The sequence below is a fragment of the Cibotium barometz genome, chromosome 56 (assembly GCF_041138505.1).
Source record: "Cibotium barometz isolate CiBa-2024 chromosome 56, ASM4113850v1, whole genome shotgun sequence".
In the NCBI taxonomy this organism is placed as follows: domain Eukaryota; kingdom Viridiplantae; phylum Streptophyta; class Polypodiopsida; order Cyatheales; family Cibotiaceae; genus Cibotium; species Cibotium barometz.
The window spans coordinates 8,151,874-8,164,662 of NC_141101.1; the positions used below are offsets into that span (position 1 = coordinate 8,151,874).

Sequence of the window (12,789 nt, forward strand, 5' to 3'; positions counted from 1 at the left end):
CCTCTATGCGCCGAGTCTACACGCTTTTGCTTTCTTTTGCAGACCTTGACCCCACCAAGGTCTTCTTCTTTGTGAGCTACCTACGGTGCCGACCTTCCATGGAGAGCTTCTACGTGTACTGCTTCTGCCTTGCTACGCTTCAAGCCCTTCATCTCAAGCTGCCTCTTCATGATGTTGCTTGCTTTGTTGCTTCGTATCATGCAGTAGTGGTGACTGTCTCACAACTGTGCTACTATCCCTCTCAAGTGTTTGCTGGATCAGCTGTATGATGACCTCATTACTTGTTGCTACTTGAGTTTTATCAGCAGATCATAGCACCCAACATTTCTCTTGTCCTTCATTCCTCTTTTCGGCTTCCGATTTCTATGTGGACCCTTCACCCATTTCTTTCCCTGTCTTATCTTTTGCCTCTGCTTGGTCTGTTATCTTATCACTCTTCTCTGTTTGAAGCTCTTTCTGTATAATCTCATCCTATGTTGATGCTTCACTCTTAGCAGCTTTGATAATCTGATTAACGTCCCTTTTCCTTAGTCTATCTTGAGATCCAGTCAGCCTCAAATGCTTAATTGACCCAGTTTTGAAGTTCCTTTTCCTTAGTCTATCTTGAGATCCAGTCAACCTCAAATGCTTAATTGACCCAGTTTTGAAGTTCCTTGCACTCTCTAGAAAACCTTCACAACTCTTGATTTGAAGATTAACGGACATTATGCCTTTCATTAAGGTCCTGAATACAATCTCCAATTGCTTGCCTCAAATATTCAACCTCTCTCTTGAGGTTTAACACAGCCATCACAATGACCGCCAACTAGCTCCCCATTGAGCTCCAAAACTTGCTTACCTTAGAAAAACCTCCCTCATGAGGTTTTCATACCATTCAATGGCTGTTGTAGCTCACCAATGAGCTTATCAAAGTCTACATGCTCCCCTTCTTTGCATGCAGAACATTAAGGGTGCTTTCTTCAAGTGGTTTCTCTTCAAACCATAGGTGCAAAAAACTTTGTGAAGACTCCACCATTGTCTCCACCACAAATGAGTGCATCCCACTCTTGGTGCACACACATGGACTCCATCTTGAGTCTCAAACCTTGCTTGCTTCAGCCAAGCAAAACATGCACCTTAAAACATGCTCTTTGCCCAAATGCAAGAGCAATGAGATCCACATATCCCAACAACCAGCAACCCTTCAACATTGAGCATTTTTCCATGCTCAAAATCAAAATTGAGGCAAAACTTCACAAAACCAACCTTCTTGAGACACCTTTGTCTCCTGGGCAGCTTCCTTGTTGACACCGAACACTCCATAGCCTTCATACTTATTTTACTGAAATCTCCATTTTCAGCTTCCATGATGATGAGCAGGTTTTCCATGTTGCAAAAATCCCATTTGCAACTCTTGGGCAGCTTCTATGCAACCTCCTTGCAAATCTTCTTTCAAACTTGAGGAGGTCTTACCTCTTGCCTTATTCTAGACAAGGGCAGTGTCTGATCCCATTTTTACACTGATGTAATGTGCCCAATACATAATGCATATAGCATTCATTCTTATGCACATTCCCAAATGCATATAGCATTCATTCTTATGCACATTCCCAAATGCAACTCTGGCTGTGAATAATCTTGAATTTGAGTGTGATTTGCAGGCATTAACCAAGGGTTAAATGCAAATTATGATTACCACAAATTTATCAGCATAATTTTACCATAAATTACATTGAATCAAGGGTAACCAATTTGTACGGAATGGTTGGAGTATCAAACCATCTCCGAATTTCAATCTAAAGTTATAGGGATCTGTATTAGATACCTAATGGATACTTTGAACCCTCAATTGCACCAAAATATAGTGATTAGTATCAATTAATCATTGATTAGCAAATTAATCCTCTGTTTTGTGTGCAAAAAATAGAGTATACCGGAAGCCCAGATCTGAGGCCTTAGATGATAGCTCCAAATCTCTCTCAAATGCAACACTAATGACAATGAGTGTGCTAATTTTTTTTTCATAATAAAATAATGCTTAATCATATAAACACATAACCAAGAAAAACTATACATAAATATCCACCATGACCAAGAGCCCACCCAAGCTCTGATACCATGTTAACAATTCTAAAATGGGATTGATCATGGTGATAGACACAAGATTAAGCATAAGATTAAGGTGAGTTATACCACACTAAAAAATCCATAAGAGAGAGATTGCACACTCAACACAAGTTCTATTACATATCTCAAGTGAACCATACAATGATATAGACTCTTTAGCCTTATCCCACTTTACATGTCATCATCCATGTGGCACTCCCTTTTTCACTTCTTTTGGTCAACACTCACACACCATTCAATATTACATGTGGCATTCTTATCTTGCCACAACATCTTGCACCTTTAGGGTGCTTTCCCACATACACACAACACCGCGATTACATCTCTCAACACCCCCTCTTAATCGAGGTGTTCCACAACTCACCCATCATCCATCACCCATATCAATGTAGCATTGCATAAATGCAATCACTACCTCTCAACACTCCGAACATAGGGTGGACCCTCATCTACTAGGAGACCCTCTTCACAATAGCACCATAAGCCAGGCATCACTCTTGCGTGAGCTAGGCATGGATGAGAGCAACAATAGTAAGATAAGGATAAGGTGGAGAGAGAGAGAGAGCAATGTGGCAAAAAGCTTATTGCATTGCTTTAGCTAAAACCAATGTTTACAAGAACACCTTACTCCTCTCACACAATATTGAGAGAGAGTTGATCCCTTTATAGCTTCTAGGCTAGGGTTTGATACACACAAACCTTATCTCTAACATGAGATGGTTTTCTACACACAAACACACACCTTATCTCTAATATGAGCATACAATTTCAACAAAATACATAATTTTTAAGATAAATTTTGATAGCCCTTTTGTGTCCTCCAATAAGTTAGGGGGTAGCAAAAACAACAAAAAGCGTGACTCTTGAAACGATACAAATTGCAACTAGACCCAATTAAAACCATTTCATGTGCACTTAAGTGATATCATGCACTTTTTTTTAGTGAGGCAAATGGGATATCATCCCAAGCTCTGGAATTATGAAACTACTTGTCTAATTAAATAAATGGGACACATTGCTTGATATCTATGCTGAATGGCATTGACATAAAATGTGCATAATGTATAGTTTTGAGAGCCCTGGAAACCTCCTTCACTTTGCTAGATGATGTGTAATGTTCTGGAAATGGCAAAGTTTAACTCAAACTTATAATAATAAGTTTGATGCATGAATTAAAGTAGAACACGAGATCATTCTAATTTTTTGCTATGGATATAGCTAAGTTGGATGCAAAAAGTGTGTTAAGACTCTTAAGTGGAGTAAATACCATCAATCTTATCAGGTTTAACCAATAATATGATAGAAAACTTCTTTATGATCCTTGGGCTAACTTGTGCTTGAAACTATTCTCCAATAAAATGCTTTACAAAAGTTCACACAAGAAAAGAGGAAATTTCACTTGCCAGTGGATGTAAGTAGGTTCCTTTTGTTTGAGAAGAAGGTTTGCATGGATGATATGAGCTTTGCTTTTTGCATGGTCTGGATAGTAAAACATGGTGATAAAACAAGAAGAAACATAGCCTTTGTGTACAACCATGTGCACAACTTTGGCTTATGAAGGTGGTTTTTATACTGCAAAGAGTTATTTGAATCATGGCCAACTGACTGTGTGTCCGTATGGATTTCTTCTTAGTGCAAAAATCAGGCTTAATAAACGTTTCCTTTGGGATTCATAAGGTTTGGTTGGCTTGACTCAGCAACATTCTGAGGAAAAGTTTGTGAGGCTTGGAGTGATTCAGTGGCATGTTGCAATATGATCATATATTCTGCATAAATAGATGCCAGTTGAGCACCTAGTTGAGCAATCATCTTTTCATCTGGTAACATTTCATCTCCTTTATGTTGAAACTACAAAATGTCAAAATGCACAAAAGGCATGCAATTAAGATTAGTGGTACACATCTGAGGATCATTAGGAAGGGAATTAAAATCAGATCAAGGGAAATGTACAGTAATGAATAGCATGCCCCATCAGAAAAATAAAGTATGAACAACCAGTCCTTGCAAATGGTACGTGCTTTACAAGATTGATATATTTATATATATTTAAAGTAGAAATTTCTGTGTTAAATGTATTAGTAAATGTAAAACGTTCACAAAAAGTATATGGCTATGAGGCATCAAATTGTGCAATGGAAACATCACATGCAGTAGCTTTTCTTTTTGATATCAAGTAGAGAGGTAGCCTCAAATTAAGCAACCACATCATTTCTCCCTTACCATCACGTAGAGAGGTAGCCTCAAGTTAAAAGCTTTTGAATATATATGAACCTTCTACTATTGATGTTGCACCCCTCATTGTTCATTCAATCCATGAGGTTACAACAGATAGGGCAGCTTAAGAAGCCTGGTCATTCGCTTTGATGACTCAGGTGCTCAATATTAAGGACCACCAATATCCTTTATGAGCTTAGAATGACAAAAAGTAGATGGAAGCCATGCAATCCTAGTGTTATTCGATCTTGAAGAACCATATTGTGGATCATAGTAACAAGTATAAGCAGATTCATGCCACTACAGGGGTGCTCTTCATAAGCTTTCTCAACTCAAAATCAAGTAGCAAGATGACGAAGGGCTGATTACTTGCCTTGGCCCGCTCTACCGCCTCCCAAAAGGAGAGGATGCATTTTGTGTCATGAATGACTAATTGTAACTCTGGCTATGATCTCATGCTCATTGCCTTGGCAAGAATTTTGTATGCAGTCCCAAGCAATGTGATAGGCCTCCAATAGGCAATCTTAGTCTTATCACGACCCTTAGCTAGGTAAGCATAGAGCCCATGCTCCACAAATCCTTGAATGCCACCATGATCTCATCCCTAACATCATCCCAAAAACTCATGAAACACGTGGGAGAGGCCATCATCCTGTGAACTGAGAAATTGTTATAGAATGAAATATGCACGATACTATCAGTACATAAGAAGACGACCTCCCTGGTCACATAACACAAGCACCTCCTTCGTGCTTGGGAAGAGGATGTGCAGAGGTGAGCTCTGATTCTGCTTTGTGAAGGCGTTGCTCAAGAGTGGAGACTTAGTCTGAAGATCCCGAATGGTGTCCTCAGCCTGTTGAGTGTGATACCTCTGGTGACCGGTATCATGGGAGGGCTCAGAGACGTAGTCAGTGAGGTAGATACAGAGATCAACAGAGAGGTTATCCAAACCCTAGCTCGACGAGGATGAGGCAGGGAACTGCAAGCAGGGTAGATCACCCATAGAGATATTTGGATCGCTGTAAGAAAATGGAATCTAGAAGCTCAATGCACTCGGTGTTGTCACCTCGATCAATGCGAAAGGGGAAGAACCCAAGGTAGGTGTGGGAAGAGAGGGCTCCCCGGAAGTGATGGTCGATGTAGCTACAGGAAGTGACGCGATCAACATAGTAGGGGGAGGGGTGGCTGGGAGGGATCCGAATGAGGACCTGCTACTCGCGTGTAGTGGGGGGGAATTGGTGAGGGTGCCGTGGCCAGGTAGTGAGGTAGGAAAGTGGAGGGAACTTTTGGCTGGCGAGGAAAGAGGCGAGGTGGTGGATAGAATGAAGACTGCTGTAGGCAAGCATCGTAGGCAGCCGGATGGTGCCGTGCCCATTGTGGAAAAGGGCGGGGTGGCGCGCCGAGCACATCATATTCACTGCTTCACAAGCTCCTCTACAAGCAAAGATGTCACCATTACATGGGATGATTGAGAAAATCAAGAGAGATATCATCTCTCTTGTTCTCGATTTCTCATGCCTTCACTAGTTTTAGAGTTTGATCCTCATTAGAATCTTCTCTTTATTTGTTCTTCCCAGTCTCTCATAGACTTTGGTTTCTTCTCTTAGATTAGGTCTTCACATCATTGTAGTTTTCCACAAACATGGCCATCAAGAGCTTCATATTAGAGCCTTATAAGACTTATAACAAGTTTTCTGATGTGACAATGATACTGAAAAAGAAAAAAAACAGCCTTTTTTACGCTTTCCAACCTGCCTATGCTGTGTGAAAAGTAAGAGTGACTAAGCTATTCAGAAAAAGATGTCTCAAAAATATGTAAGAAATTAGAAGCAAAATATAAAAAGAGAAATAACCTCCAAATCTTCCAATCTTTTCAACGTTTCTCGTAAAATAGCTTCTAATTCTGTAGCTGATGGAATACCCTCACCACCTTCGCATAAACCTTCAAGTGCTTCCACCTACAGAAATGAAAATTTCAAGCTTGTGCTTCAAGTATTGAGAGCATGTAGAGACCTTGCATGAAAAAATAATAAGTTCGAAAGAAAACAAAAGAGTCATGACAGAAACCAACAAAACCCTCAATGATCATCTCCAAAATGGACTTGAGATCTTCCCCGCATAGCCTAAGTTACCATTCCCTGTGTGATGTGCAGCAAAGGTGCTAAGTACCAATACTTGGATCGTAGGTGCCCTGGTGGTTGTCTTGTCTGGACTTTGCATTAGCTCGTGCCCATAGTGCCTCGGTTTGTGAGATATTGTAAAAGCTCCATCCTCATCTTTTTAAGATCCTTCATTAGTTAAAGAAAAACGTCCGCTGAAAGTGACCTATACAACAACCCCAAAGTGGAGTCTGATATATACATCCCTTAAAAGAGATTTGTAGTAGGGTTGATTGCTCAACACACTGAAGTGGTGGTTCTGCTCTGTATAGTATGTGCGGGAGTCCTTGACACTCAGGACACAATGTAATACTTAAAACAGATTTGAATGTAAGCATCGAACAATGCACAAGAATACTGTAAACATCACTTGTATTCCAAGAAGCTGTTTACATTCCTCTCACTACACTGTGCACACCTAGCAGTAGTCACAGTGAGATGGACAACACATAGGACGGAACGACACAGTGACTGCAGGACTCAATAAACAAAGTGAGAATAAAAATCTAATTCCCCATCAAGCACGAAGAAAACCTTGTTGCTGACTGAAAAACTTTGGACCACAGTAGATGTCTAGGGTTGGGATCCACTGAGCAGCATCTACAGGGGGCAGTGTCTGGCGAAAAGCAGTCAGTTATGCAGCTTGGGACCATAAAAATACGAGCTCCCCGTCCTGCTATGCCACCTAATCCCGTAGCATCAACACCACCTCTGTGCAAGCGAGAATATGAAGTGCGGAGGTTGGTGAGCTCAGACTCTGTATGGACACTATTGAAGAGTGAAGTGTTGAGCCTGGAGATCCCATATTGTGCCCTATGCCTGGCGAGCCTGCACTCTGTGGCATCTCGTAAGAGTAGCGAGCTCAAAGAAGTAGTTCATGACTTTGACATGGTATCAGAGCTCGGCTTGTGTGGTCTTGGGCGGTCCTAACCTCTGTTTGATCAAGGTGCTCGAATTGAAGGAGGGTGTTGGAGGTGGCAATTCTCGGAGCTACTCTCGGGTTATCGCATGACTAGAAGTTGTGGTGGATTATCCCATATGCAAGAGCATGGGAAGTCGAAGAGCCATATATAGGGTGTGGTGGCAGCTTGTCATAGATATCTCCTCCGGCCGGGTTTTTGGGGGGGAGCAACGGCTAGGAGATGGGAGCCTAGCCACCGACATTTCTCAGTGCCCTAGGGTGGTGTGCGTGCTGTTGTTGCGTGACTTTGACAAGTAGGAGGGGAGGGAGGCAAGTAGAAGATGGTGGGGAAGGGGCAAGTAGGAGGGGAGGGAGCCATGGATGAGATGGCCGTGGCGTCGAGTAGGAGTGAAGGGAGGCGGGTAGGGGGAGGGGAGAGGCGAGTAGGAGAAGGTGGGAAGGGGTGAGTAGGAGGGCTGTGGGGAGGCAAGTAGGAGATGGGGAAAAAGCAGCCCAAAGATAGAAGGGGGACGAGTATGAGATGATTGAAGGGGAGGCAAAAAGTGCCAAGCACGAAGGCGATGGCAAAAAGTGGAGAGGCTGAGATGGGGAAAAAGCATCCCAAAGATAGAAGGGGGACGAGTATGAGATGATTGAAGGGGAGGCAAAAAGTGCCAAGCACCAAGGCGATGGCAAAAAGGTGGAGAGGCCGCAAAGGGGATGAGCATGAAGAAGAGGGGGATAGGAGGATAAGAGAAGAGGGGAATGGAGAGGATCCCGGAATGACCAAACTGATCAGATATTATTATTATTATTTTATTTTGGTTGACTAAGAGTTAAGGAGAGGCGCTAGGACGGTACTACACCTTAGTCATGGAGACATCAACCAAGGGAAGGGGACAGCCTACCAATGTGTGGAATTTCACAACACCATGATGGAAGATTTGGTGGTCCAGAAATGGCCCTTCGCAAGTTGGAACCAGCTTCTTTGCCCGTTTCAGATAGTGAGCTTGGTACACCGGGACTAGTTGACCCTCCTTGATTTGGGCTTCCTGAGATGGCGATTGTGCCACCCCTTCTATCTGTTCTGTTCAACCTCCAAAGCTTGGTTGGCCAATGCCTTGGTTTCATCCACAGTGGTCAGCTGAAGCATAGTGGCACCATGAGAAGTATCATCCTGGCAGCGGGACTCTACCCAGTGCGACCAGTTGTTAAATTCGAATGGCAAGACTGCCTCCACACCGTGAACCAACTAAAAGAGGTTGTGCCGTGTTGTGGCTATGAAGGCAGTGCGGGAAGCCCAAAATGTTTCTAGGAGTGCCTCGGACGAGTGACTTGGGTGTTGATGGCACATCTTTCGGAGTAAGTGGCAAAGCACTTTGTTGGTGTTTTCAGCCTGTCCATTTTCTGGGGAGTACTAGGCACAAAATGGAAGATCTTGGATCTGATGAGTAAGGTGGTGCGAAGAAGATCTCCTCATATGAGAATTATGCCATTGTGTTAGCCGTACAATCCTGGGTGGCTTGGGCTTCAACCCACTTGGTAGCCTGATCAATAGCGACGAGAATGCACCTGCACCAGCTTGGATGGGCCACTAGATCTATGAGACCCACAAAATCAATGTCCCACCTCTCAGAGGGCGACCATGCCAATGAGATTTGGAGAGGCCAGTTAGACAGGTGGGTTGGGTTTGGGCCCACACCTTTGGCAAGTGTCACAAGACTTGGCGAACTAGATAGAATCTTTGAGCATGGTTGGCCACCATGGTCCACAAGAGGGCGTCCGACATGTCTCCTGGAAAGTAACAACCACCAGGCCCTTTGTGGGCATCTTCGACCAGGTGTGTTACACATCCACACAGATGCATGCCTCACCGTTGTTGGTGCGTGGTCCTCACCCAGCCGAGTCAAAAGTAAAAATTGGACAAGCCCATGTACTACAATGCCAGCAGTCGCCTCCTCACACCAACAGAACAAAACTACAACACTTGAGAGCGGAAAGGCCTAGCCGTCATCTACGCCAACCAAAAGTTACATCACTATCTTTTGGGCATTCACTTCATTGTTGCCTGGGGCCACCATACCCTCAAATACGTTCTCAACAAAACCTCAAGTGGTTGGTCGTGTCTGGAGGTGGTTGCTCCTATTCGATGAATTTGATTTTGAATTTCTACTTTGCCTGGCAAACATCACGTTGAGGCGAACTCTCTCTCCTGCATCAACACTGGTGAACCCGCAAATAGGTATTGATGACATCCTTATTGACAGTGTTCTTTTTAAAGTTGGTGCTGCCCCAAATTGGTATGGGGATTTTCTTGCCTTGCTCTCTATAGGACAATTCCCAATCTACAAAAGCCCCAAAGACAAATGCCAACTTTGGTGAAAATCCGGTCAGTTATGCAAAGCTGGTCATGATGGTGTTTGGTGTTTTGCGGTTGTGTGTGAGCCCTCGTGATCATCTAGTCTAGAGGGATCAAGATAGGAGCTTCTATGAGGCACTTTAAGGTACACGAAGGCGGTAGACGCAAGGTCGGAGACCATTGGAAGAGGATGGATGGTTTGACTAGGCGGGTCAATGGAAGGGCCATGTCTGTATACATCTATGAATTGACAATGGTAGCTAATGTGCACAACAAAGACTTGGGTTCCTTCAGGACTGATCGGAGGGGACAATCTAAGGATGGCAACGATCTTGTCGGGATTGGGTGCAAGGCCTTCAGAAGAGATGATGTGACCTATGTGTGTACCTTGGACCACCAAGAAATGACACTTAAAGAATTTGAGACGTAAACAAGAGGAGCGACACTTGACAAAAACTAAAGTTAACTTGGCAAGGTGTTCCAAGAAGACTTCTATGCAGGAGACCAGATGGGTTCTTATGAAGTTAGAAAATTCGTCTATGAAAGTGCGAAGGAAACTGAGGAGGTACTCCCTAAAGATATTGATGACAATCCATTAAAAGGTGGAAGGAGCATTGCACAGCCCAAGAATGTAGATGTAAGTACCCCATTGTGTGACGAATGCTGTGTTGGCGTGGTCATCCATCTGGATGGCTACTTGGTTCTTGTACCCACTAAAACAGTAATGAAGTAGTACACGGCATGCCTGGCAAACGTCTTCTAAAACCATCCATGAAGTTGTTTGCCACAATTCAAGAAAGCACGAGTATTGGGATGTCACCTTTTGAGGCTCTTTATGGGTATCACATCTATGCTCCGAACACTCCTATAGGTAGAGCCTTCTTTTGGAGCTCAGTACGGCAGGCCCTCCCTCACGCTGACTTTTGGTGCTTGGGTAGTGACTTTAAAATGATTGAGGCAGCAGAGGACATGCTTGGAGGTGGCATGAGCACAATTTTAGGAGCAGAGTACTCAGCCTGGGAGGAGATGATCTTTGGAGTTAGGGGACAGGACCCTTGGCATCTTCCAGTGTTTGGGCGTAGCCCTGGGAGCCTTTTCTTCTTGAGATCGGATAGGAGGAGCACCAGCCCCGGCCTCTCTAGACTTGACAGGTTTTATGTTGATGAGTGCGCTTGCAGCCGAGGGGGTATGATTGGTATTTTGGCAGGTACTTCCTTTTCTGATCATGCCCCGGTTATTTTGTCCTTAGAGGACCCCTGTTGGCATGACAAGCATGGAGCTCGAGGATTCCGAACAGCCTCATTCAGGACCCAGAGATATGCAACAAGATAGAGTAGATATGGGCGAGACTGGATTTTCTTTCAGGCTCTGCTTCGTGCACTTTGGATGAGGGCTTAGGGGAGATCAACAGTTTATTGCAGGAGACAACCCATAGTAGATTAGAGGGTTTCCGGGAGCAAGAGAGGAGTTTGAGGAGTCGTCTACAGCGGCTTCAGGACAGGTCCCCGGATAGCCGGCGGATCGAAAGTCAGCTCGCCGCCGCTCGCACAGAGATTAGATCCATAGAGGAGAGGAGGGTGGAGTAAAGGTATCATGCTAGGGCCTCTTTCTGGACATAGGCAGGCGACAGTCACAGGGGATTTCTTTGAGATAGCTGGACCAACCCACATGAGGATAGATGCTATTTGCAGGTTGTGTGGCCAGCATGGAGCTATTGTTTCTGATCCCCCTAAGGTGAGAGCCATCCCCATGGACTTTTTTCGATCCCTCCCCACTGGTGCCCCAGCATCCTCACAGGTGGAGGACGCCCATGAGAGGATCTAGCGGCATACAAGAGAGGTGGTTCCTGTTACGACCCTGTATTTTTCTTTGGACAACAAGCAGGTGGGCACGGGCACGGGATGGACAGTGTGAAGAGGCATCAGTTTGGATATGAAAAGGAAACCCATATGTGTGGCCAGCCCAAGTGTGAAAGGGGACAAAAAGGATTTTAAAGGTTATAAGGTTTTTAAACCTTTGATGATTTAAAATAATTATTATTTGGAAGATGCGTTTTTCCTAATCGCTTTTGGCGTTTTGGAGAAAGCGAATCGCATCCTGGTTATTTAAGCGAAGGGTGGCGGAGCTGAAGGAGAGGAGGTCGTCGTGTGGAGTCGAGTGGCACATGGCGTAGGGCGCATCCGCTTGAGGTGGTCGCCGTGTGGAGTCAGCACCACTACGCATGGGCTACCAGGTGGCTACCAAACTGCTGCGCAAGGGCTACAGCAAGGCGCTACTGCGCATGGGCTCCAGGCGGGTGCAGCTGCGCATGGACTATAGGCAGGCACTGCTACGCATGGGCGACAGCTGGGTGTGGTTGCGCATAAGGACTGCAGCCAGGCAGGCGACCAGGTGGCTGCACATGGGCTACTGCCAGCAAAAGGGAACCAGGTGGCTGTGCGTATGGGCTGCTGCTAGTCGGGCAGCCAGGCGGGCTTCCGGTGGAGGCTGCACGTATGAAGACCACGTGGCTGCACATATGGGCTGCAGCCAGCAACGGGAGCCAGGCAGATGCAGGCGGGCTGCATGTATGGAAGCAGCCAGCAGAGACATCTCAAGGTGACTGTTGGGCTGAACAGCACGTTGATGGCACGGAAGCGGTAAAGCTGTTTACGCCCTTATAGCATGCCACACTTCCACACACGCATGCAAACACACCAGAACACCAGACCAAAGAGCATGAACAAGACTTATATTTCAGAAAGGACCTTGACCTTTACAGAGGTGGATATCCCAAAAATATCCCAGACACCAGCTTCATCAAGCACCCGCTCGCAATCAGCCCTCTCCAACTCCTGGTCGCTCCAAATCCCTTCGCTCCTTTGCTTTTCTGCAGCAGCCTTCTTCGTTCTCTGCTCTGCACCTTAGCTGAAGTCCTCTCTGCTACACCACCAGCATGCTGCCAGTCCTTCGTCTCGCACAAGCCTGCAGCTGCTTCCACTACAACTACCACCAGCCCATCTCAAACCATAAGGCGTCAACTTGTAAGAGCACCTCACCCGTGTTTTCTC

The 12,789-nt window shown here is 45.0% G+C and overlaps 1 protein-coding gene across 4 annotated transcripts in view; it reads right to left on the minus strand.

Annotated features, from left to right (window-relative positions):
• Positions 1–3,352: 3,352 nt before the first annotated feature.
• Positions 3,353–12,789, minus strand: part of LOC147606852 (uncharacterized) — a 102,711-nt gene continuing 93,274 nt past the window's right edge. For 2 of the 4 annotated variants that reach the window (XM_086791282.1, XM_086791281.1), the window contains 2 exons: positions 6,174–6,278; positions 3,353–3,954 (listed from right to left, as the gene is read on the minus strand). In XM_086791282.1, the coding sequence (XP_086647408.1) occupies positions 3,754–3,954; positions 6,174–6,278 (306 nt within the window). In that variant the 3' untranslated portion in view covers positions 3,353–3,753. Of the gene's footprint in view, positions 3,955–4,356; positions 5,935–6,173; positions 6,279–6,391; positions 6,444–12,789 lie in introns of those variants that run through there. The other 2 variants (XR_015264858.1, XM_086791283.1) reach the window with 2 other exon arrangements.